The 27773-nt window shown below is 36.8% G+C and overlaps 1 protein-coding gene across 10 annotated transcripts in view; it reads left to right on the forward strand.

Moving 5' to 3' along the window:
- The window catches only part of BMPR1B (bone morphogenetic protein receptor type 1B), a 390073-nt gene that overhangs the window by 284727 nt on the left and 77573 nt on the right, over positions 1 to 27773 (forward strand). For 2 of the 10 annotated variants that reach the window (XM_036078477.2, XM_078068985.1), the window contains exon 1: positions 581 to 803. The exons of 6 other annotated variants lie outside the window; for them this stretch is intronic. In XM_036078477.2, coding sequence (XP_035934370.1) covers positions 731 to 803 — 73 coding nt within the window. In that variant the 5' untranslated portion in view covers positions 581 to 730. Of the gene's footprint in view, positions 1 to 580; positions 804 to 18858; positions 18996 to 27773 lie in introns of those variants that run through there. 2 more of the 10 variants (XM_078068987.1, XM_036078476.2) reach the window with 2 other exon arrangements.

The following is a 27773-nucleotide window of genomic DNA, read 5'->3' on the forward strand; positions in this document are numbered from 1 at the left end:
CAGTACTTTTTCTACATAGGAAACTTCAGACTCTAGTCATTTAAAATTAGTTGATAGCTTAACGGAATACTTTAACTTGAAATAGTCATTGAAGATACTCTTTACACGGGACCCTTTTTCATGTCTGTGCACTTGATTCAGAGGTATTTGCTCCATTATTTAAATAGTGATGTGAGAAAACTGTCCTAACATGACACTTCCGTGTGTTGCACTATTTCTATCATTTCATCAAAGAAAGCATTTTATTTTTCCTTGTCTTTCTACAATTCCCAAACAGTGAACAATTCTCAGCAAGAGAAAAGAAAAAAAACCTTGACAAAAGAAGTAAGCTAATTCATGACGGCAAAGGACAGATGCGTGTGGCTTTGCAGTCCCTTCCTAGCTGCCTGGGAGATTTGGGGGGCTTTGGCGTGGCCAGTGCAGAGCACATCCCCCCGCATGCGCCGGCCCTTGTGTGGGCAGCTGGGTCAGGCTCCTTTCTTAAGAAAACAATCCAGCTCAGGGTCCTCACCGCCCTTTGTTGTCCTCCCCACGAGGTGATCGGTTGAAGTCTCTGTGGTGACAGAACCAGTTTGTAACAGGCTTGTCTTTCACGGTCCTGTCTCAGGCTTGCTGGCAGGCTTGCCGGAAGCTCTGACAGGAGTGGCAAGAGAGAAGGCTCAGTGAAAGAAGGAAAGGCAAGAAGCAGGAGGCTGAAACAGGCGGGTCACGTTTACTGCTCTCCTGCGCAATGGGTTGGCTGGAAGAACTAAACTGGCAGCTTCACATTTCCTTGCTCATTCTTCTGTCTATGCACACGAGGGGTAAGAAGATCAGTGCCCCATGGTACAGTGCTGACAGGGGGCTGCGTTAACGTCAGGTTGTGTGGCTTTTATCACAGAAGGGAAAGTTCTGGGCAGAAGTGCAGTGGCTAAACATTTCCAGTCCCCATCCTCCAACTGCTCTGTAATTTTACTACTTTTTTTCTATTTGAGCAAAAGCTTACTAGATAGCGTATGAGGATAATTTTTAAAGGTATTCAAAGTTTGTTTTCTCTAGTAATTAAGAATTCAATCCAGTCCAGTTTGGAACTTTGAATATGAAGTCAGTTGTCAACATACTGAGACAGTTTGTATGCGAAGAATTTACGAAAATAATTCTAATAAACTTTGTTTTGATCATTTAAATTTGAATGCTGTTAGATTTTTATAGGTTAGCTAATTAACTTTGAAGTTCATTACAACTTTTATGTAGATGCCTTGAGTAAATCTCCAGTTTTATAATAGCAATAATTATAAATTGTGAATATATCAGATGTTTGTCCACATTTCAGAACAGGGGCTTGCTTAATGATCATTTTGTCCAGAATGATTCTTGTATAAAGTTGATGGCAATTTGTAAAAGGATGGCAATTTTTAAAAGTTACTTTAAACTTTTAAATAAAAGAGTAATTATAAAAGCAGATAAACTATTTTCAAAATAGAGGAAAGATAACATTATGAAACAACCCTCTGTGATAGTGATTTGCAAAGAGGGAGTCATGAAGTTGGAGATAAAGAGAGAGTGACTATATAAAATTAAGCCAGGTGACAAAAGGAATATGTATGAGATGGAAATGCATTTACAGTTCAACCTCATGTCCTTGTGAATGCACTTTATAGAACCAGTTTGGCAGTACTATTTATTTGGGAAGTATGTATTATCAATTGGCATGTACTTTTGATTGACATTTATAAGATTCCTGTTTTCATAATCTCAAATATTCCATGGCACTACCACAATATTATATGTTGTGTCTTGGCTCTATGAAAGAAAGCTTTTAATTTCTGGCATGGGTAAATGTAACCCAAAGGAGTTTTATGTATTGCTATGAAGGAACAGTAGGTAGTTCATTTACCTGATGTGCTAATTTATTTTCCAAAAATTGTTATAATAATATGGTGCCTTCTATAAGACAATAGTAAAGCCTCAGGGAAACTGTTTCTTAAGAATGTTCCAGGAAGCTCAAAGAATTATATGTGTGAGGTGAAATTCTTATTCCTCTATTCATGCTACTACTATTTCTTGATTGCCTGAAGCTAATTTTTCACTGTCTTTTAGCATTTTCCTTGAAAAATATGAATACCTGAATTCATTATTGGTTTATATCAATAAAAAGCAGAAGCCATATGCTACACATGGAATTTTTGAATTACAAATGCTAGGCTTAGAATACACCTTAAAATAATACTGGAGAACTGTCTTACTTTCCTGGTGAGGAGGTTGAAGCCCGGGGACATTCCTTGCCTTCCTCTAGTTAACATAGTCTTTTTAAATTCTCTGTCCAGGGCTCTTTCGTGTGTGTGTGTGTGTGTGTGTGTGTGTGTGTGTGTGTGTGTGTGTGTGTTGCTATAGGGTTGATTTGATTACTAAATGGGTAAGTACATGGAAAGCACTTAGAACAGTGTCTGTAATACATAGTATTTCCTAAGCTTTTGTTACTATTCATATTATTATTAATAGTTTATGCAGGAATAGGGGACAACCAAGCTGGAAATGTAAATTAAGACATTTTAAAAGAATCTGATAACTCACCTTAGTGTGATTAACATACTAAATCCCGATGTATATTCCCAGCTTTGTCACAAATGAACTTTTAATTTTTTTTAAAAGGAGTTTCTCTACCTGTAACCTTTTATAATAGTTTTACAAAAAATAAGCTCCATGGTTTTTATGATTTTGCCCCAATGAAGACAGAATGTGCTATAGACAAGGACTAGTAGTTTAATCAAGACTAAACAACTTTGACTATCAAAGTTATTATTCATTGATAACTTGTAACGTTTTATCATTAATTCTGCATGTATTTCAGTGAAAATGATCACAAAACTTACGATAAATAGAAAATACAGAAAAATGAAGTGGTCATGATTCTTCAGTGAATGGCAAAGCCAAGAATATTGTTCTGAGACCTTAAATCCTTCTTAAAAGTAAATGTATTTCAAAATGACAACTTGAGACATTTGGAGAATGTGAGCATCTGGCTAATAAAAATATTTTGTTAGTTAAACATATGGAAACCTAAAAGTTTTATATGTGGAAGGAATATGTACAACACTCCAGTTATACCATAAATGGAACAAAACTCAGTAGAGTCACAGTGAGTGGAAAGGAGAATTCTTCTTACTTGGAACAGAATAGCTAGGGTGGCCTGTGGGTAGGTGACTCATCAGCCTAAATCTTATCATTGCTTAAATCCTAGAATGTTTCACTTGAGGACACACAGGCTTAAGAAAAAGGGAGACAAAGGTACATCTTGGTAGAAGATTTGAACTTTGTTTTTTTTTATATTGGCACATTGTGATTGCTTCAGAAATGGATTTTTTTAAAGCTAGAATCATGAAATGTAGAATTGCATTTTTCTAAAAGTGAAAATAGGACCTGGCGTGGTGAAAATCTGCAGTGTTCATTTCTCCTTGTGAAATGTTTTCTTTTGAGGATTGAGCTGCCCCTTTATTTGTAAAACGTAGTAGAAAATCACAGGCAATCATGGTGAATGTAGTGCAATAGGTAAACAGTATTAAAGTATCACTTTGGCCACTACTATTCTTCTTAAGTTCTGCCAAAGGAATTTAGGGAGGTTATAAATGTGATCAACTGACAGACCTAAAAACTAAAGGACTCTTTCTGTTTATTGTTCTAACACATTGATGGCAACAGTGTGCCTCTCCTGACATGGATGGGCCTCATGTTCTGGCATTTAAAAGGGTGAGATTTTTATTTAGCTTCCTGTTAAATATATATGTGAACATTTCTACAGTCCCCTCCCCCTCCATAAAATCATGGTCGTAGATTATTACAGCAATCAGATTAAAATCAAAATTGGCAGCCAACTTTTTGTCCTTAGGAGTAATTCTACATCAAAAATGAGTTATAGGGAAAAATGGTGAGATAGGAAGTAGTAATCAGCTGTTTTTGAATACAGGAAAATCCCCAAGCCTAGTGAACAAAAATAAGTCCCAGTCTTCCTGGCTCCTACAGTTTTATAGAACCCAGATACTACATTCTGCCTCTTCATTGCCGGGTCCTATTCCATTTCCTATTATAATACTTGTGTTTGATCTGGTTGGCACTCATTTAAAAAAAAAACAAACTATGTTATGAAATGTTTTAACTAAAATTAAGACAAATAGGGAATATAGTGACAGGAGGATAACAGACATGGGCTGAGAATGTGTGGTTTCAAAATGAGAATGGTAATAGTGCTATAGGGCATCAATTTTGGGTAATATTTTTAAGTGAAAAATGATCCTTGTTACCATATGGCAAAATACAGTGAAAATCTGAACTGTTAGACCAACACAGCTGTTAAATGCATAAATGTGGTTCTGTGTTTAAAATGTTTTCTACTACAGCTATTATGTGGCACTTCCAACAATTAATCTCAGGCTATTAATCGGCAGTAACTGCAAGTTGTGGTGAGCATCACAGATGTAAGAAATTTGATCTCTGTGGTAATTTACCTGGGAGGAAAGTGGCTAAACTATAGTTCTCAACTTAAATTCTTCAGAGTATATTGGATAATAGACATTCACACAACTATTGAGCACAAACTCCAATTATTTGGCTTTACTTTTGTTACAGGAAGTTATATTCTTTAATGGTGGCAACCATATATGTAAGCTGTGTGTTTGTGTGTATCTATACATAATTTTTAATCTTTAAATTACAAATACGTGAAGGCTTCTGGAAGAATAATAGTATTAGATCAGAGTAACTCAAATAAGTTTTTTTTTTTTTTTTTTTGGCCTCTGTAAGCCAGTTGAATCTGAAATGACATTTTTTTTTCTGAAATAACATTTTACAAATCTTTTATTGACTTAGAACTGCCAGGAACAAATTATGAATATGTTTTTTTGTTCCCTAATTTTTCAAATACATACCTAATTTTAGAATTCATACAGGACATGGGGAAAATCCTTAAATAAGACAAAGTATATTGGCAATTAATTATAGGGAAATTATCTTAATCAGTTAAATGGCCTATCAAGCTTTCTTTTGCGATATTTTGGGTTCAGATGGACTCTTAGGGTCTTGATTATTATACTTTTTTAATCTGTAAAATAGTTACCTTTTCCATTTTAGTGGATTTTTTTGTGGAAATGTTCATATTAAAATCTCTAAAGATGATTTTGTGACTGTGCACTCAGACTAACCTTAATCTTGTTTTTAGACCCCACCATTTTTCTTTTAACATTGGCGAGACTGTGGCTTTTGGATTAACTGATCTCTCTGCTTGATATCATCTTTGTCACATTCCTTCAGTAGTTAACTTTTCATATAAAATCACATTATTGTTATTGATAGTTTGGTCATAAAGAATGGAAACTTAAGTAGAGAAAGAAGTTGAGTAGAGATATAGAGAAAAGCTGAAGGGAAACACAGGCCTCATGGGATCCAGAGGCCACAAAGGTCTGAGCTTCTACTCATCTGTGTCTCTGAGGGGCCTCATGGACATTCCCTTCTTCTTTCCTCTATGTGACTCTGTCTCTTTCCTTCTTTCTGTTTGGAATTCTTTAATGGAGACCTCTTGCATTTAGGTTGAAATCCAGATCTTTACCTGGCCAGCTAGCCTTGGTATCCAAGGGCCCCTAACTCCCAGCTCATCTCCCTAGACATTGACCATCAGCCCCATTGGTCTTTCCCTGTCCCAAATCATCCAAACCTTTTATCTCCTTGGGTGTTTCACATATATATTCTGTTTCCAGAGCCTGGACAGTTCTTCGCTTCTCTACTCTGCTTATCCATTTGCTTAAATGTCACTAAGTTTTCCTTAACAATCCAAAGTAAATGGGCTCCCCTTCATATAAGCCCTCATTGTAAGTTTTATTTTTCTTTTATAGTATATATCATGACTTGTCATTATACATGTCACTCTCCTGCTGGAAGTTCAGCTTCTTAGAGGAAAAAGCTATGCCCATTTTATTTATTGCTGTATCCCCAGGGCATAGCACAGTGCTTGGCGTATAGAGAAGACTATCTCTCTAGCCATACTCATCAGTCTCGTTCACTGTTATTCCAGGACCTTTTTAATTTAGCTCTATAGAGTTAACTGATAAATGTTTCACTGTCTCTTATTTCTAATTTTTGTGGAGAGAGAATTTGATTGGCTGCTGACCCTTACAGTAATCCTATGTAACGCAGCTGGGATGTATGTAGTCAGTCAATACCAAGATGGCCACCCAACAACAGACACTGTGGGCAGGAGAAGTTTTTTTTTGGAAGAAGTTTTAGATTAGATTGACAATCAGAAACATCTAATATAGCTGCTACTGTCATTTGTAATAGTGACATAAATATCTCTATACTCTTGTTTATAAATGAATTCCTGTTGGCTACTGAGTTATTTATTAGCTGTACGTTTAGAAAAATTATAAAAAACATTTAAATATTTTTATATGAACTTTGGTATCCAGGAAATGTTACTACCAAAAATAATGGTAATATATTTCTGTAGTTTCTACAGAATTATTTTTGCAATAAATGAAATGGTGTGAATTTTTTTTCTCTCTATATAAAAAGATGCTATAGAAAATTCAAGATATCAAGACAGTGGCAAAAATAATACATAAAACAAGTAGTGTCATCACTTGGAAGACTAGTTCTGTCAGAATGTTGCATATAATTTTCACTCCTTTATTAAAAAGGTAGTTGTAAAGCTTATGTCTCACAAAGAACCTCTTGTAAATTTTGCCTTACGATCCCTAAACAGGCCACAAGTTTGAGGCGAACAGTATACGTTTTTCATTTGTTCGGACTCTGGGAATTTAGTGTCTGAAAATATGCTTTTGATCCCTTCTGGAGTCTATAGGAAAATTGATGTACATATCTAATTCATGAGGTTTTTAAAAACTTCACGAGTACATGCAGAAAACTGGCTTTGGTTCATAGTATCCTGTAGTACACGATGTCCCATATTCATCTTAGTATCTTCACAATTTTAACGGGATTGTTAACGTATAAGGGAACAGTGACTTACATCACTTTTGCATCATCTGTGGAACTTCTGTGATGTGGGAACTGCACTGATGAGATACCAGCGGCATGTGAAGCAATTGAACCTAACAAGAAATCTTACTTTTTTTTGTGTGGCCTTTTATGTTTACCTTCAGATATAAACTATGCCAATGCCAATAGCAGTGGAGCTTCAGGAAACCTGAGGCCAGGTTTGTTTTGGAAACTGCGGGAAATTATCCTTCTGTTACTATGTTTGTAGAAATATTCATGATCAAACTATGTCTTTGCTAAAGTGTTTAGCTTTATTTTGATTTCTGTCTAAAGGAAAACTAAAACAACATTTTTCTCCAATAGGAAAAAATAGTAACTTGCCAATTATAATTGCATATCATTTTAATGATGTACTTTCTTACGGGGCTAAATCCTGACCCAGCTTTTGTCTTGGTTAGACTTAAGATGCTCAATTGAGTATTGTTTTCATATTCCATTACAACATCTTTTTATGTTTCAATTTTTTTTTAAAAAGGTTAATGTTATAGAAGTAATATGCTGTATTTACCCATGAACCATTAGCTCATTTGAGTGAGGGACTGTGCAGCAGCTCATTGGCAGAATACTTGAGTGGCTTTCTGAGTTTAACGTGGTCTCTGAAATCTGCCAAAGCTATTGAGACCTGTGCAGTGGTCTGGAAACAACAACAGAGCATTCGGGTGACATGGTAACAGCAGAAGTGGGGGTGGGGGGGTGGGGGGGAGGCACTTAATTGAGGCTGCTAAACAGATTGCCTTTTTACCTCCACCATATACATAGCCACACACATATGTTTCTTATATGGATGTTTTCACAGGATTATTACAGTTTATTGAAATCAGAGAATATCACTAAATATTTCCTACCTAATTTCCTAGGCCCTGAGTGAAAACGTGTTCAAATTGGGGAGTGGGTCTAAAGGAAAAGGACGCTTTGTGCTCAATCATGTGATTTCACAGACACATGACATTCTCTCAGTGGGAATTTCTGGAGATTGGGTTTGGCATGGATTTTGTGAACGAATACTAACAGTTTATCCATAACATGCATTTTATTAGCTATTATGAATATTATTAATCTCCCCTACTTAACCTCTTGCATTGAAAAATATAATTTTCTGTCTTTTTTTATTCCACAGACTTAATGACAAACATCTTGCAAATTAGATTTTCATATATTTCATCTCTTTCTTATGCTCAATTTACTCTATCAAAGCCACACATTGTAGAAGACATCTGGTATTGAGCTTAAGCAGCTGGGTTTCATTTGTAAAGGTTTTGAGCAAATTTTGGTGCTTGCCAACAATAATATAGCAGTTGGCCAATGTGTTTTCTTTGTGGCAGCTTGGTGCAGTGTGGTAGAAGAGACCTGAATTCAGGATCAGGTGATCTTCCGCCTCTTTCTGGCCTGACTGGCCGCAGGTGTTTCGAGGAGCACTGGCTGAAGGCTCGCTCAGTGGCTGTTGAGGATCAACCGGTGAGCAGCGTGCAGTCATCCATTTAAGAAGCAAGGAGTCTGCAGTTTTCCTCACAGCATGGTTCACCGTATTGCCTACATCAGAATCACGAAATCATTTTTAAGATGCAGTTCCCTATACCCCATCCCAGAGCTACTAAGTCAAATATTTTAGAACCGAGTCCAGAAAGCTGCAATTGATTAAGCTACCCCAAGGGGTTCTGTACACATGGATTGGAGTTAGTAAATTTCAGTTCATTCTTTACCTACAGACAGAACCTCTAAACTCCCTTTTCTGACCAAAAGAAGAACCTATTTTATTAATGAGTGTTTAAAAGGAATTGTCAGAATTTGTTTCGAAAGTGGCTTAACCGCATATCCAATTTAGATGTTCTTTCAGGAAACATTATATTACTGTGACCTGTTGTGTAATAAAACAGTGGTTCTAGCACTGTTAAAATTTTGCTCCTAATGATGAAGAAGGGATAGTAAGTCTTAACTTACTTGGAACAATTCGAATATGAACTGAAGGATTTCTGGGAGAGAGAAACAGAAATGAGAATCCCAAATATCCTCTTTCTTTCTCAGATACATTAATTAATTTCTGTCTCCAAAAAAGTCACTGGACACCTGGTAGGTTCCCGGAAATCTTTTTAGAGTTTGGCTCTGTGAACTATCCTCAGAAAGCACCGTATTTGTTGTTCGGTTGCTCCTGAGCCCTGTACCCACCTCCAGTTACATTCAGTATGTTATTCCCAATGAAAATAGTTTGTCTTCCTGGCCATATAGCGATCTGGGGGACTATTCTGAACATAAACTGCATCATAACTCTCTCCTTTGCTTCTGCTGAAAAAGCCCCATACCAGAATTCTTATGACCATAGTTTAGTATTCTTCTTTTGCTGGTTCTTAGTTCAGAATTGAGTTTTCCAGACAAACACTTTTGAGTTCCAGGGCAATATGGAAACAGCCAGGGAATGTGTGGTTGATGTGAGGATTGCCTCTTTGGAAGTTAATAGGTAGTGACGGTCTGTTGTTAAAATGTCATTAACTGGAAATGTACTTTTTACCTTATCTTGCTTTGGAAATTAGCACTCAAGATAGTCACTTTAGAGAGCTCCTGCCTTCTCTCAGGGACTTGATTTAAAATAAACACACACACACACACACACACACATTCCCACTTAATGTAGGTGAGCAACACCCCAGCAAATATAACATTGAAAGAGGGTAAGAGAAGGGGCAATCTAAATGCTTCAGATTGTCTCATTCCATGATCCATGTCATGCATGAGCTACATCTGCAACTTTTTAAAGTTTCTGGAGGAAGCTCAGCAATGCAGCTGTCTCTAATGTACTGTGAACCTTGAAAAGGAATTTCCTTTCAAGTAAGAACGGAAGTAGTTTGTGTGTGGGATGATGGAGCCGAAGGTTTCCTTTAACAGAAAATAAAGTGCCATTATATAAACAAACATCTGCACAACCTAAAGTAAACCCAGCGGAAATATATGAGTATACAGGCACCTACATTTTAAAAAGACCTAGTTAATTTTAATGCTCTCCTTGTGTTTTCTCATTTTCACAAGTGAGGGCAGTGAGGCACACAGTTGTGAGATTACTTATCTAAAGTCTATCACTTCTAGAGCCAGAACCCAGAACTTGGAGTTCCAGGTGTCATTCGTGTTCTTTTGGGAATGACGTTTAAATTTGACTTTAGGATTTCTATTCAGGCTGAATGTTTAGAAAGTAGAAACAAAGCCTTTGCCACATGAACATTTTATTTAAGAAACAGATTATAAAAACACACACAATCGCCACCATGAATAAATATTTCAGTGTGTGAATAAAACTCAGAACTGATAATCTCCACTTTGGTTTTCCTACTCGAATACATGCTAATGTAAAAAGTACGCTATGTTCAACCACACTTAGATTGTCCTAATTTAGTGTTTATGGAAATGCAAATTATACACAGTTCTGAGTTGCAGTACCTTACCATCTGAGGTGAAAAGAAGACAAAGTTAGGAACATATTTGAGTTATTTTTTAGAAAAAAAATTTGCATCCTGCATTGAAGAATGGAGCATCCTTTTCTTTTTCCTCTTCCCAAGATTTCCTGCAAATGTTAAGCTAGAGATTACTTGTAAAATATCCTGAGTAGCTATTGGTGCAAACAAGAAATGTGATCTGCAGTTTTACACCTCAAGAGTGAGGGCTAACACCTCTACAGATTTATTTCTTAATGCTAAAATTGCAAGGTTATTGTTCCTTTCCATTGTAGGATGTCATTTGTACTGGGATCCTTTGGATTTACACATTTGGTTTTATGGTTTTGGGCCATTGTTGTAGAATGTTTTAGAATAATTGATGAACTGTCTTTACCAGGTAAAATTTCTGTAGTGTTTATCATAATTTTTCTACCTCTCCACTGACTGTTTTTTCAGTAATTGTGAATCCAAACTGGGTTTTTTTTTTGCAAATGGAATGAAAATATTTGGTCATTTGTCCTGTGGCTTTGTTTTGATTCTTGTATTTGCTACTTAAGGAGTTTTAAAGATCTGCTGAGGATTTCATATCACATATTTGTACTTTCAAGATACTTGAGCAAAATTACCCTCCAAAAGTTCTGTAATGTTTACTTATTAGTCTAGAGTCTTTGTTTCTTATTCCTGTGGTTTTCAATGAATCATTACCTTATTATCTACTAAATCATCAGAAATGTTTAGGGGTAAAGAAGAAAGCAGCATTCTTTTTTTTTTTTTTTTTTAAAGATTTTATTTATTTATTTGAGAGAAAGAATGAGATAGAGACAGAGAGAGCATGAGAGGGGGGAGCATCAGAGGGAGAAGCAGACTTCCTGCTGAGCAGGGAGCCCGATGTGGGACTCGATCCCGGGACTCCAGGATCATGACCTGAGCTGAAGGCAGTCGCTTAACCAACTGAGCCACCCAGGCGCCCCAGAAAGCAGCATTCTTATAGTTAGTTTAAATACTGATCATCTAATAGTCACTGACATACCTCATTGTGATTTTATAATTCACAAACCCAAGAATACAAATGTCAGCATTCTTATCATTTAATGTGTGAATGTCTGCAAGTTAAAAATAATATGAGCTAGCAGGTTACAGTCAACTGGCAAAATAATTGACAGTCTGAGATTATCAACATTTGGCAAGGATGCAGATAAATGGGAACCCTTATCACTATTACTTGGAACATAGCTTCAATCATATTGAGGAATGAAATATCATTTATTGATCTAGATAGTAATTATATAGAAATATTCATAAGATTAAGCAATAGTTTAAGATGTGACACCAAAAACATAAGCGACAATAAAAAAATAATAAAATTGATCTCATCAATTAAAAATTGTGCTTCAAAGTACACGATCAAGAAAATGAAAAAAGAGCCCACAGAATGGGAGAATACATTTGCAAATCATGTATCTGTTAATGAACTTGAGTCCAGATTATATGAAGAACTCTTACAAATTAATAGGAAAAAGATTATTTGCCCCACTTATAAATGGACAAGGATCGGGATAGATTTTTCTCCAAAGAATATATACAAGTGATCAATAATCACATGAAATAAGCTAAATATCATTAGCTATTGGTGAAATTCAAATCAAAACCATATGAGATGCCACTTCCACTCAGATGGCTGTAACCAAAAAGATAATAACAGGTGTTGTTGAGGATGTGGAGAAATTGGAACCCTCATACACTACTTCTAGGATATAACATGGTGCAGCCACTTTGGAAAACAGTCTGGCAGTTCCTCCAAATGTTAAACATTTAGTTACCCTGTGACCCAGAAATTTCACTCCTGGGTATATATCCTAAGTAAAATGAGAACCTAGTGTCCACAAAAAACTTGTATGCAGATGTTCTTAACAGCATCAGCTGAAGAATGGATAGAATGTTGTTTATCTGTATAATAGAATATTAGTCAGCAATGAAAAGAAATGAAGAACTGATATATGCTGTAATATGAATAAACTTTGAAAATATTATGCTAAATGAAAGAAGCCAGAAGTAAAGACCGTATATTGTATTGTTCCATTTCTATGAAAAGTCGAGAATAGGTAATGCAATACAGATAGAAAGCAGATTAGTAGCCATAAATTGCCTGGGATGGGGGCTGGGGACAAGAATGGGGAGTGACTGCTAATGGGTATGGTGCTTATTTGGGGGGTAATGAAAATGTTCTAAAATTAGATTGTGATACTGTTGTACAACTTTGTACATATACTAAAAAGCATTGAATTAGACATGTTACAGTGGTGAATTTTTGGCATGTGGATTATATTTCTATAAAGCTCATAAAATATTCATAGGAGTGATAAGTAGCAAAATTAGGAGAGCGGGGGAAAAAGGGAGAAGGGGTTCATTTGGCTTTCTTCTATAATATTTTATTCCACGGTGATAAAAAACCTGTTAAGATTTTATAAAAAATTAGTTTTAAGAACCCAGTAGTCTCTAACTTTTTTTTGTATACTTGTGGAATTTTATATCACAAAAGAGATAATTAGAAACAAAATTAAGTACAAATCCACTCTACCCCCTTTTAGCTAGAAAGCATAATGGGTTTTCCTTTTCCCTGTTAAAGACCTTGACTCCAGAAAATACTCTCTACAAATGAAATGTTGTAATAGGGCTTCTATACGGACTGTTGTTTGCTTTTTCTGGTATCAATTATAATAATATATTATCTCCGAAATCTGAATTTTAGTGAGGTGTTTTGTCATTTTATTAGTTGGTTTATGAGAAAAATTCTTTGTGATTGAGAGGTACCATTCGTTCTGGTTAAATTCAGATCATTTTTCCTTTGCTAAAAATGTAGCCGAGTAGCCCACCTGCAGCCCTGCTTGCTAAATTAAGGGGAAAAGTTATCTTCTTGGGACAGCTGCTGTTCATAATTCTGAGTCTGGGCCTTGTGGGAATCTATTAGTTTGCTTATGAACCTTTATCATGAACTTTCCCTACGCAGATTAAAAGATTGGCTTGGGGGAAAGAGAGCATGCCTATAGTCCAGGAGGGCTCAAGCCTGAATCAGAGGTGCCCATTCCTTTTCTACTTGTTGATGTAGCAGAAATGCCTTTCCTGTCATGGGGTTAGAGTGGTTGGGAAATTGCCCACACTGACAAGCCCTTCTCAGATAGGAGGAGCTCATAGTCATAACAAAAACATTTTCCCAGAATTTTGTTTCATGCTTCTCCCACTCAGGGCCTTGAGGTTTGTACATCAGAGTCTTAATAATAAGTGATGCTAAAGCTGACTCCGGGTAAGTTGGACTATAGTTGGGGCAGCATTTAAATACAGTTGAAATACAGTTGCCCTGTAGAGTACAGGTTAAGTAAAAGTTCTTTCTTCTAACTTCAGAGCCCGTAAGTGTAAGAGCAATTGGAATAGTTTAAACAAAATCAAAGGATGTGAAGTTTGTGTGGGGGAGTGGAAGTTAGCGCACAAAAACTAGATTGTGACTGGATGGTGGTTTTCACATTGTGGTCCCTGCCTCAGCATTCCATGGGAACCTATTGGAAATGTAAATTTTGGGGTCCTACCCCATCTTTACTGGATCAAAAAGCTCAGGGGATGGGTCCAGAAATCTGTGTTTCAGTAAGCCCTCCAGGTTATATAGATGTGTGGCTAAAGTTTGAGAATCACTGGACTACATTATGTTGCTGCTGAGTAAACTTGAACTTTATCCCACATGCAGTGGAAATTCATGGATGATTTGTGAGCAGAGTTATGGAACGATAAGTGTTTTAGTTAGATAGTAGGGTCTTCTGCCTTACTTTTCTAGTAAAGGAATTTTAGTTTAGGAGAGTATAAAAATGCCACAGTGTTTGATGATCTCATTTAATCCACACGTTTCAGAAGGGTATATTAGTCTGTACTTTCTTGTAACTTAATATGAGAGTTGTTTAATGACTTAATAGAACTTTGGAAGTTTCAGACAAGTGATTTTTATTCACTGGAAATTATAGAATGAGGCCTTCTTTTGTATGCCATTTTATTCCCTAAACTTAGAACATTTTGTAGATTTAATAGGACCTAGGTGTACTCTTAAATCCTGAAGATATTATCCAAATAATTTCAGAAAATGGCTGAGGGCATTCCCCGGGTCACTTTGCTGTGTAATTCTTTCCCAAGTATGTTTTGCATTTTAAGTGTTTTCATTTTTCCTCTTAATCTCATTATGTATCAGTAACACATGATGTGTTGGCATCTTCTGGAATAACACATTTGTTCCAAGTGAGAAGGACTAGGTTTAGAAAATCTAGTCGGCCAAGAAGTTTACCCGATAGAAACCTATATTGAATCTAAAACTAATGTACTCACATTTTCCATCAGAATTAAAATGGAATGAAGCCAAGAAGGTACAATGAGAAGTTTGCTGGTCTCTGCCCTGTGTGAATAGCATTAACTAAATATATCATTTAGTCCTGTAGATAATAGACATGTTGAAAAAGATCTTTTACCTGTAAGTCTGAGATGGGGCCGACTACATAAAATCAGATTATATTATATCTCTCCTTAGAAGTCATTAAGATTTAAGATCTCTAGAACAATTTTCTTTTACTTCCAGATGGTCTTATTTTTATGTTTAAGTGGAAAATTGGTATTAAAATGCAGTAGGTGTTTTTGCTCTTTAGCAACCTAATCCTATAATATATCCTAGAACATATTAGACTTAGGTCTTGTCCAGGAGTTGGGGGAAAAAGCAATAACCTTTTCTTTTTCTTTTTTTAAAAAATTTTTTATTGTTATGTTAATCACCATACATTACATCATTAGTTTTTGATGTAGTGTTCCATGATTCATTGTTTGTGCATAATACCCAGTGCTCCATGCAGAACGTGCCCTCTTTAATATCCATCACCAGGCTAACCCATCCTCCCACCCCCTCCCCTCTAAAACCCTCAGTTTGTTTTTCAGAGTCCATCGTCTCTCATGATTCATCTCCCCCTCTGATTTCCCCCCCTTCATTCTTCCCCTCCTGCTATCTGCTTCTTCTTTTTTTTTTTCTTAACATATATTGCATTGTTTAGCAGTAACCTTTTCTGATAGGAATCAGAAAAATTGAATTTTAATTGTTGACCTACTAAAACCTGATATGACTTTGGGCACAACTTTCATTGTCTCAGAGGATGAGGTGGTATATTAAAATATTGAAAGAGTGAATATGGAAAGATGATTTGAGGCATGGATATTGTATCTTTAAAATAAATATATAGTGACTTGGAGAAGCCAGCAATTTGTTCCTTTCATTTATCATACTTTTATTGCACACCTAGTATCTTCCAGTGCTGTCATGTGCCTTGTGAGCTCAAGGAAAATATTCCCTGGTCACATTCTGAGGGGAGGCAGACAAATACAAAGAATACTTTGGGAACAAATAGATGTATATCTGACTGAAAGGAAGTATCAACTGAGTTGGCAACTAAACGTTAATAAGGAGTTATCTGGGCAAAGAAAGGAAGTAAACAGATTCCACCCAGAGGGAACCAACATGACCAAAATCCCATAGAGACCGAAGAGGGCAGGTGTAACCAGAGGATGGGCGAGTTTAGTGTTAACTACTGAGTTGGAGGTGAGGGGTAGTGAGTGGCTAATTCGAGGTTGTAAGCAGGGGACAGAAGATGAGTGTGTGTGTGGACCCAGCCCAGGAAGCACATACTTTTTCCAGTGGATTGCGTAGATCCATGACTGGCTTTGAAGGAGGAAGTAACATAATCATATTTCCCATTGTCTTCCCTCTCAGTTAATGGCAGTGCCATCGTTGTGGTTGATTAGGACAAGACCCTTGGTATTATCCTTAGCTTTTCTTTATCTCTCACATAAAACATACGGTCCATTTGACAGTTATTTTGGTAATGTCTATATTGTGCACCCCTGTGTACCACTTCAGAATCCTCTTGGAACTACCCCTCATGCTGCCACAGTTGCAACAACTGGTTCCATGAAGGCATTGCCCTGCTCTCTGATGGTGGATTTGGATATTGTCTTAGCTCTCAGCCTCTTGCCTGCAGCCTTTTTGATGTAGCTTGTGAGACTCTGGCCGGAACCACTCTGCAGCATGTGCGAGGAATATGGGCAGCCAGACATGACCGATGGGGGACAGGAGCTGAGAGAGAAGCACTTCTTTGTTCCCCAGGATGGATACACTGAAACTCATGTCATAATACTTTTAGTGGGGGTGAACTAGATAACTCATTCTCAAATCACCATTTTTTTCCTTCCCTGTTTCATAGCCTGGGTCATGTACTCCTGCTTCCCGGGATGACATTCCCAAATAAATTACTTCTGAGAACACAGTTGCCTTAGGCGCTACCTTTCTGGGAAACTAAGGTCATGGCAGTACGTTCAAAATATATCTTCAGTCAGACCACTTCCCATCACCTTTGCTACTACCAACCATCAAACCACAATCAGTGCTTGTCTCAGTTACCACAGCAGTATTCTAACTGGCTTGGTACTTTTATTTTTGCCCTCCATAGTCTGTTCTTGGGACGCCAAGTGGAGTAAGAGTTCTATCCAGCAAGACCCTGTAGGATCTGCCCCAACTTCCCCTCTGACCTCTCTTCCTACTAGTGTTCCTGGTGCGGGGTAAATTGGCACCTGCTGTTCCCTCAAGGACTCCATGTGCCCTTCCACCTCAGGGCTCTTGCTTGCTCTTTCCTCTCTTTGGAGATCTCTTCCACCTCATAACTCCCTCTCTTCACCTTTCCCTTCTCAAAAATTACTTCTGCAATGAGGAAATTCTGACCATTCACTTTATTTTATTTATTTATTTATTTATTTATTTTTAAAGATTTTATTTATTTGACAGAGAGAGACACAGCGAGAGAGGGAACACAAGCAGGGGGAGTGGGGGAGGGAGAAGCAGGCTTCCCGCGGAGCAGGGAGCCCGATGCGGGGCTCGATCCCAGGACCCTGGGATCATGACCTGAGCCAAAGGCAGACGCTTAACGACTGAGCCACCCAGGCGCCCCCTGACCATTCACTTTAAAATAACAACCACTCCCAGCATATTCTACCCCCTCCCTTGCTTTATTTCTTCCCACAGCACCTAGCATGTTAATATGCTTTCAGGTTTATTTTGCTTACTCTCTCTTTTCCTCTGGTAACTATAAGCTTTGTCGGGGCAGGGAGTTGTGTCTGTTTCTTTCGACTGTTCCATCTTTGGGCAGACCACGGAGCCTTGGTACCCAGTAGGTGTTCAATAAATAACTACTGTGTTAAGTAAGTGAATGAATGCTTATTTTAGAAAACGTAAAGATGGTTGAAGGAAGGTGGGGCTAGAGAACAGAGATTAGGAGCTTATCACAGGCAACCAGGTAAGAAATGATGAGGGCTGCGTTTGTCTTCTTTTAAGGGCATCAGTGGAGAATTAAGGAAAGATGACAGAAAAATTAGAAGAGTAAAATGATTGTGTTGTTGATGGATAAGAGAGAGGGAGGCCTCTAGGCAGAGTCTCAGGTTTTGGTTTAGGCAGATGGGAGAATGGTGGTTAGAGTCATCAGAGAAATGCTGAAGGTGGAGCAGACTTATAGAAAAGGAGGTGATAGGGCGGAGAGGCTTCAGGAGGGAGGAAGGAGAAAGGAAGGAGAACTTCATATTTAAATACACTGAGTTTGGTGTATCAGCAAGACTGCTTAGCATGAAATGATAGAGACCCAGGAGTCCGTTGACTGGGTAGGACTGGAGCTCAGAAAAGGGTACTTGGGGATTAACTAGAGCTAGTAAGGGAGTTGTGCCTTGAGGTAGTGCCCTCACAAAAATCAAACAAGGAAAACCCATATATTACTCTGCATTCCTATACGAATAGAGGAGTTCTTAACTGTGGTCACTATTTCTTTCCTTGACTATTTTAGAAAAAATGAGAAAAGAAAACCTTGAAAAAAAGAAAAAAATCTCCTTGATTCATTTTTGTTGGAACATTTTGAAAAAATGAAAAAGGCATTTATCTTAGGATGAAGTGTCTGAGTACCTCTGGAGTACAAAGAATTTACCTTGAGCTTGTCCTGGCCAGCCTCAAACTCCATATTTTACTTTCACAGCCATCTTCTTTTATTGAAAACATGTTGAAGTACTTTTTTCCCCCTTTACTCACCGGAAATGAGTAAGTTCTTTAGTAAAACATCCAGAATGCATGTAATAAAAAATGTCTAGATGTTTCAAGTAAGATTTCTGGTATATGTTGTCTGGTTAGTAATATAAATTTTAAGGGTGTGCTCTTCACCGACATTTTTCATGTATTTTGAAGCTTAGATTTTTGCCAATAGCTTTTATACCTCTGGTGATTTTTATTACCTTATTTAGTAGAGAGTTGAGTGTTTTGAACTGGTCTTCAACCTAGAAGTTTATTAAACAATTTGATTTCCCAAGGGGCCAACACTGTTGGAAAAGATTACTATATACAAATCTCTAGAGCAGTAGAGGATAAGAGATGGGAAAGATACTGCCCAAGGAAATTTACAGAAATGAAAACAAAATCACGTCTGATCTGTGATCATCTCATAGTTGGTGAGTACACCTTAGCTTTGGGCGAAATCTTGTTATTTGAATTTAATCCTTGCTATTTCATCTCATGTTGACACTTTGCATTACACTAATAAGATGTTAATGATCTCATAGTCTTAGCTTGCATTGGATACTCCCCAGGGCACAGAGACATTAGGGGCGACACTGCCTGAGTTGCTATCAATAGAGCATAGATTCTGAATACATACATGAGATCCCAGCTGTTTTGCTGACAGTGAAATTACAATTCTTCATTAGCTGGAAGAAATTCGGAGAACCACAATTCGAGGACCTAAGATACTTCATATTTAATCAGAAGAACCTTTTATGTTTACTTAAAAGAAGCCTGGGTATTTAAGGAAACTTTGAAAACAAATAATAACTGTATTAGGATTCTCTATAGAAACAGAACCAACTCCCAAGATGCGTAGTTGGCAAGCTGGAGCCAGTGATATAGTTCCCGTCTGAGAGCTGGGAAAGCTTGAGACTGGAAAGAGTTGATGTTTCACTTTGAGTTTGCATGCAGAGAAAACCTGTCTCAACTTGAAGGCAGGAAGAACTCTCTGTTATTTGGGGGAGAGTCAGCTCTTTTGTCCTATGTAGGTGTTCAACTGATTGGGTGAGGCCCATTCGCATTAGAAAGGGCAATCTGCCTCACGCAGTCTATCAATGTCAATGTTAAGCTCATCCCGAAACATCCTCATGGAAATACCGGAATAATGTTTGACCAGATATCTGAGCACCCCTTGACCCTGTCAAGTTGGCACATAGAATTAACCATCACAATAGTTTATTTTAAATCTATTCAAATTCATTTACTCAATAAGCATTTTAAGCATAGCTTTGTGGATTCGGCATAAGGTAAGACATTTTGAGTATCTAAAATAGAAGACAGGAGGCAGGTAACCCCTTAATAAGACCAAAATAAAGTATTATAAAATCAAGAAAAAAACCCACAAGTTTTTTCAGTGTTTACATTCTTCACTAAGACATTTTTCATGTATATTGAAGCAAACTATGTGGGACTAAAATTAAGTTTCTTATTCTGAATTTTAAATTATTATTTTTTTTATTAACATATAATGTATTATTTGTTTCAGGGGTACAGGTCTGTGATTCAACAGTCTTACACAATTCACAGCGCTCACCATAGCACATACCCTCCCCAGTGTCCATCACCCAGCCACCCCATCCCTCCCACCTCCCTCCATTCCAGCAACCCTCAGTTTGTTTCCTGAGATTAAGAGTCTTTTATGGTTTGTCTCCCTCTCTGGTTTCGTCTTGTTTCATTTTTCCCTCCCTTCCCCTATGATCCTCTGTCTTTTTTCTCAAATTCCTCATATCAGTGAGATCATATGATAATTGTCTTTCTCTGATTGACTTATTTCACTTAGCATAATACCTTCTAGTTCCATCCACGTCATTGCAAATGGCAAGATTTCTTTCCTTTTTTTGATGGCTGCATAATATTCCATTGTATATATATATCACATCTTCTTTATCCATTCATCTGTTGATGGACATCTAGGCTCTTTCCACAGTTTGACTATTGTGGACATTGTTGCTATAAACATTGGGGTGCACATGCCCCTTTGGATCACTACATTTGTATGTTTGGGGCAAATACCCAGTAGTGCAATTGCTGGGCCATAGGGTAGCTCTATTTTCAACTTTTTGAGGAACCTCCATCCTGTTTTCCAGAGTAGCTGCACCAGCTTGCATTCCCACCAACAGTGTAGGAGGGTTCCTCTTTCTCCGCATCCCTGCCAACATCTGTCGTTTCCTGACTTGTTAATTTTAGCCATTCTGACTGGTGTGAGGTGGTATCTCATTGAGGTTTTGATTTGGATTTCCCTGATGCTGAGGGATGTTGAGCACTTTTTCATGTGTCTGTTGGCCATTTGGATGTGTTCTTTGGAAAAATGTCTGTTCATGTCTTCTGCCCATTTGTTGATTGGATCATTTGTTCTTTGGGTGTTGAGTTTGGTAAGTTCTTTATAGATTTTTGGATACTAGCCCTTTATCTGATATGTCCTTTGCAAATATCTTCTCCCATTCTGTCCGTTGTCTTTTGGTTTTGTTGACTGTTTCCTTTGCTGTGCAAAAGCTTTTTATCTTGATGAAGTCCCAATAGTTCATTTTTGCTTTTGCTTCCCTTGCCTTTGGCGCTGTTTCTAGGAAGAAGTTGCTGCGGCTGAGGTCGAAGAGGTTGCTGCCTGTGTTCTCCTTTAGGATTTTGATGGACTCCTGTCTCACATTTAGATCTTTCATCCATTTTGAGTCTATTTTTGTGTGTGGTGTAAGGAAATGGTCCAGTTTCATTCTTCTGCATGTGGCTGTCCCATTTTCCCAACACCATTTGTTGAAGAGACTGTCTTTTTTCCATTGGACATTCTTCCCTGCTTTGTCGAAGATTGGTTGACCATAGAGTTGAGGGTCCATTTCTGGGCTTTCTATTCTGTTCCATTGATCTATGTGTCTGTTTTTGTGCCAGTACCATACTGTCTTGATGATGACAGCTTTGTAATAGAGCTGGAAGTCCGGAATTGTGATGCCACAGCTTTGCTTTTCTTTTTCAACATTCCTCTGGCTATTTGGGGTCTTTTCTGGTTCCATACAAATTTTAGGGTTATTTGTTCCATTTCTTTGAAAAAAGTTGATGGTATTTGAATTTTAAATTATTAAACAGACATTAAGAAAAACATATACTTGCTTTTTCTCTTTTACTCCTTTTTTATTTGTTTATATCACAATATATATTCACCATGAAGGTGGTAGTATAATTGTAAAGTAATGAACCAATATAAACTTAATCTGTTAAAAAATCATCTGGTAGATATCATAAAAATATTCTTCAGCACTTTTCTTTGCCCCCGAGTTGCATTATTTTATTCTTATATCATAATTGTGAGCTATTTTGTGCTATGTGTTTCTGAATTCAGGCAGTGTAAAATGTTTCTGTTTACTGGACATGATAGGTTAACAAAGTTTTGATTTTATTTTTTATTTGAAAAAGCAGGAGCGTCCTTATATAAACACAATTATTTAGTCACAGAGTGTAGCTTATTAGATCCATACAGGTGTGTAATGACTGTCTTTATCCCATCTGGAGCCATTCCCATCCAAATTTCAGGGAGTGAGAAATACAAGGCAATTGGGGAAACCATTTCAAGAACTGGTAAGTGTATTTGGCTTATTTTGACACTTTAGAGTCAAATACAAAACAAAAATGTGATTAATTGTTTTTAAATTAAAAAATTAAGAAAAACCTAAATGATTTAATAATTCTGAATTTAGCTCATATTGGAAATTATAGAACTAGGGACTCCATTAAATAAACATTCCAATTTTCTCAATATCGATGTCTTATTTTCTCCAAATGTGACTGGTGTGTCTCTTATTTATAGCTGCAAGATTAATGACAAGGTAGCTACTTTCATAATTCATAGATTTTATAGACATAGCTTTATAGAAAGCTATGCATTTATCTCTCTTGGTTGAGGACGTAAAAATACTAAGAGAAAAGGGGAAAAATTGTTGCTGTACATCTGGAAATAGCAAACATATTATTTCTTCTTTTATAGGTACTTATTTAGCCTGCTTCAGTGAATCAGATGTGGTGGGTTTTGGAGAGATTTTTTTCTCCGTGAGTTAATATTTGACGTGCCAGGCCCTTTATATTTCCCGAGCTGACCTTGGGAACACTGGCCTTGCTGTCATAGCTGGTGGTCATCTCCCCACTTTGGCACCTAGGAAATATTTGAGGTTGTGGCTTCATCAAGAGGAAGCTATCTGTGTGATAATATTACCTAACTGCTGTGTAGGATTGGTGTAAAATACAACACTTTGGCAAATGCTTTCTTTGAAGACTCAAATCCAATGTGAAAAACTTTTTTTTTAATGAAGGTTTGTGGCACTTTCATAATAGCTGGGCCTGCCCTGTTGATTTAGATCAAAGTCATTTCCTCCCATCATCATAATCATTTTACTGTTCAGTGGTGCAGAAGGCAGCGTGAAGAGTTGGTGAAATGTTTTGGATCATTCAGAAGAGGATGAAAGATAAAAATGGAAATATCTCCAACAAAGGTGATACTCTGGAGAACTTCTTATAAAAGCAAAAAGAAAAGTATCCAAGTATCTCTACACTAAGAAGTTTTTTAAGTTTTCTAATGATGTGAACGATTCAGATTAACATCTAAGACAAAACTGAATGTTTATAAATCTACTTAGTCTTTGTGCATGCTTATTCCATTTTGGAGTCTTAACTGTTTTCTCTTTTAGCTTTTAGGGAAAGGAAACACAACTTCTCTTGATGTTTAATGAATATTTATGAAGTCTTTGACAATTAAGGACTCATTAACATTCACTTTAAAAGAAGAGAGTTAAAAACACTTTTAAGGCCAAAGCCGAAGGTGGTAGCAAGGAGAAACTCCCATCTCTTTCACTGTTGTGAACTGTCAGGGCAGAAACACTCTGCAAATGAACTCAGATTTTTTTAAAAAAACAATTCTAGGTAGTAGTTTGAAAATAATAGACATGTTTGATTTTTACACGGTGACTTTAATTTTGTATTGACTATTGTCTAGGTGAGTGATTTTTGGCTTGTTTTTCTGAAGATACTCAGAAACCCTGCTTTTCTATGTCACATCATGGGTAGATCAGATTCTGGAGTTAGACTTTTTATGTTTAAATTTGAGTTTCAGCTCTTTCTAGCTTTATAACCTCCAGCAAGTTCTCAGTGCCTCAGTTTCTGCTTTGTAGTTCGGGGGAAATGGTGCTATATGATTCATTAGCTTGTTAGACAAAGCGCCTGTTAATGCATGAAAAACACTTAGAATCGTGCCTGGCACTCTGGTTTTCTTGGCCTTGAGAAATCTTTCCTTTCAATTTACACTTCTTTGGCCCTTGTTTTGGGGCCTTTGGAAAAGTCTTTGTTTCCCCCTGGCTGAGGTGATGCAAAGGAATATTTGGTGAATGAATCCTCGCTTCTGATGGGTAGCATTTTAGGTTCTTTTTTATTTTAGATTTTCTCCATTCTTTGTTCCCAGCACCCCTAAGGCTCTGTGTCTGGCCACTTCCAGCTACCTTGGACTGCAGCTATTCTCGTGGTCCATAAGAATGCCTACATATATATTTACTCACTTTCAAAAGCAGTCTTTTATGAATGAGAAATTGCTAAAGTCAACAAGCTTTTTGAAGCGAGAGTGGTTATACCATTTTCGCTGTTACTCCATATAAATCATTGTTATTTGGTAGTATGGAAATAAAGAAATATGTGGGCATGAAATCAAATAGGGGCCTAGAAAGTTACATGCCTGCTCATCATTATTTTAAATATGAAATAGAAGTCTGTGTTGGGATGAGCAGAGGAGTCCTAAAGCATCAATCCACATATTTCTCTTTCTGTGAGGCTTAACACTTGCAGATGTCAGCACTGACCTGGAAGCCAAACCTTGGTAATTCTACTGATAAATATATTCCTCTGAAGAACATCCCACTTATTCTTAAGTAATTTACCATCCTACTTTGCTTACTATAGGTCATAAGATTAAATTTGTCTTTGTGAAGTGCTGAGTTGCTGTTATTTAACTCAGAACTTATCTTTAAGTCAAGCCTCATAAATTTAATAATAATTAGTCATAGTTACCACTGGAATTTTTACTGCTTTCACCATCTGTTCTTCTCAGTATATGCAAGGTGTTAGATCTGTTTCACAGTAACTGAGTAAACCTTCACTTCTTATAATTACTTTCTATTGGAGAAGTGATTGACATATTTATGATTTTTGAGAAGATGATGGGGAATCTTCTGTGATTTATTCTTCAGTTTTCTAGATGCATCGTAAGGAGGCTTTTTTCCCCCTGGTTATATGTGCATGATACAGTATTAGTCATGACCCTGATACTAGATTATAATGCTTTTACCATTTAGTGACTGTTGTGTAGTTGGGTATTTACTTCTAGTTTTGCTGTTGTTAAATTTTATTATTCTTAGCCATCCAATCCTTATTTTGGAGTGCAAACTCTTTAGCTTAGAGAGCACAGCTAATTATTTCCGTATTTTCCAAGGAGGCACTCAGTATGACTACTGATGAGTCTGTTTCTTGCTGTATGCCATAATGAGGCTTCTGTCTCCCAACTCAGTGTAGGGCATGGGTTGCTTCTCCCATCCAGCCGCTGTCACAACCCCAGTGTTCATTTGCTTTCTAGTTGTAGACACCAAGACCTAAGGGGTCAAAGGTGTTAAGTTGCCTAATGCAAAGGGAGAAAGAAGAGGAGACACAGATGTTGAACTATCAATGTCCTGCAACTGGAAAACAAGCTTAATTTTTTTGTGTGAATAGCAGAATGTTTGGAAGCATTCAGAAAGGTTTCCTAAACTGTGTGCAGAAATGGAAATGTTCAGTGAATAGGCTTATCTCTTCCCAAGAGTCCTACCTTAATTTATAACTCTCATTTCATTATATATGTAGTAAAATTTCAGGATGAACTGATGCTCTGGGTGGAGGGATGAGCTTATTTTGTGCTCTGCAGGAATCCATTCTGACTTTATTAGCAATATATTCTAGAAAGGTATTATAGTTAGCTTGTCTTTTAGCCCAATATTATAATGGTTATGTTTGCTCATATAAATTACTTTGAAAAGTTATAAAGTAAGTACTATAGTTTTTTTAAAAATACGATTTTATACTGAAAAACTTTGCTTTGAAGATTTGCGAAAGCTGAAATCAGGGTTGAAGAAATGAGCCAGTTAGCATCAAATAATGAAATTCTTGGTCACAAATTTCAGCTAATAGTAATATCGAAATTGTTCGCATTTATATGGGGCAAATTCTGCTATTTTACATATATGAATGAACAAATACTGTTATTATCCTCATTTTACAAATGAGGAAAAGGAGATTCTTGGAGGTAAATTGTCTGAGGTCACACAACTAATCATTCAAATTAATAGTCAATTGAGTGACTTATAAATAAATTATACTACTTACTGGTGACAGTTGATAGGCCAGAATAAATGTGCAACTATTACTCTAGATAGAGTAAAATATACAACATGGTGTATCTCTATGGAAACATCAGAAAAAGATGCATATATCTCTGATTGGGCAATGTGATGTAGATGGTGAAGGAGAGGGACACTGTTAGAGGCTGAAAGAATATTAGGAGCAAAGGCATGGGAATCTGAAAAACATGGTGAACATGGTTAAGAGTAAAGTGGGGATAGGGAGTAGACCATGAGAGGAGATAAGGCTAGGAAGATAGGTTGGGCCAATTCATGAAGAGCCTTGAATGCCTTCCTAAGAACTTTAGAACCATTAGAGCTTTTGTTTACTTTCAGTTTTGCAAGTTCATGAATGTGTGTTGTTATTTTTAGAAGGCAGCAGTGCAAATAATGGATTATAAAAGTGGGGGAGAGATCAGAGAGTACTATAGTAGTACCGATTAGGGACAGGGATTAAGGGGATAGAAAGGAGGGGCTCCAGCCAGTAGCTCATATTTTGCTATAAGGGGACATGGCAGACTTAGGAAAACCTGTCCTTGCTTTGGGGGAAAATAAATCAAAGCTACACACACCTGCTGGATGGTGATGATGAGTAATCCTCCTTCTCCTTATTATCATTATTATTTATTATTAATATTACTATTTTTATTGAGTGATTTGGTTAAAGCAGTTATGTGAAGTAGTGAAAGTCTCAGCTCGGCCTTAAGACCTTAATTCCAAGCCTCAGTCATTTAAAAATGGGAATAATTGTACCTGCCTTGCTGGGCTCTGGTAAGAATTGTATGAAAACAGGTAAAGCTCTTGGAACAGTGTTTCACCTTTGGTAAGTACTCAGTAAATAGTAGTATTTCATTTGTTAATTATTTCTGCCATTATTTACTTGCATGCAGCATATGAAGCACATGGTGTGGTAGACTTTGTAGACAGTAAAGGGTTAATTGACAAGCCATTTTCTACAATTTTTAGATTGTCTTCATACATTTTAAAGTGAGTTTCCATATTACATATATATTCTCTTAACTCTCTTCCTATTAAGAACCAGAAAATTAGAGTCCAGTGAAGTTATATAATTGGCTTTACATGATTATATATATCAATAGAAGAGCTGAGGGAAATGATTACATGTAGGCCAGTTTTAAAGCTTCAGTAACACTTTATGTGGATGTTATACAATGCACGTGTGTATAGTTTCTGGATCTGTCTAACACACACATACATGTTCATGTAAGTATCTTGCAAAGTTTAAGATGTTATGAGGATATAAAATATCGTTAGAAAGTGGTAGTTAATATTACCTAGCACTTAGCAATAACATGTAAAGTGAACTAAATATGGCATACAAGGCATGCCATGTTGAAGATACATTTATGGGAAGTGCTTTGAAGGCAAAGTTGATATGACATACTAAACAGCCCTAAATATGAATAAGTAATATTGGCATATTTCACATGATGCCTAGTGTTCTGTAATGTTGTTTCCTTGAACAGTACCACATTTATTTATCAGTACTAGCAGGAGCCATGATAATGAAATTTCCACATGTCTTTTCTTCTAAATAGTGAAATCATTTTATAAAACAAATTAGAAAGTGACTAAAATTGACCAAAAATTGGAAATATGAATTAGTATCAGTAGTTATTACCAGTGATGAATACCAGTAGCTCATTTATCATGCTCTAGAAAATAGATTTGTGTGTGTCTATTTCTTAACTAGAGAGTGTCTTTAAATTGGTGTTGGATTCCGGTAGTGGCTATATACCATATGTAGTTGGAGTG

The sequence above is a fragment of the Halichoerus grypus genome, chromosome 3 (assembly GCF_964656455.1).
Source record: "Halichoerus grypus chromosome 3, mHalGry1.hap1.1, whole genome shotgun sequence".
Lineage (NCBI taxonomy): Eukaryota > Metazoa > Chordata > Mammalia > Carnivora > Phocidae > Halichoerus > Halichoerus grypus.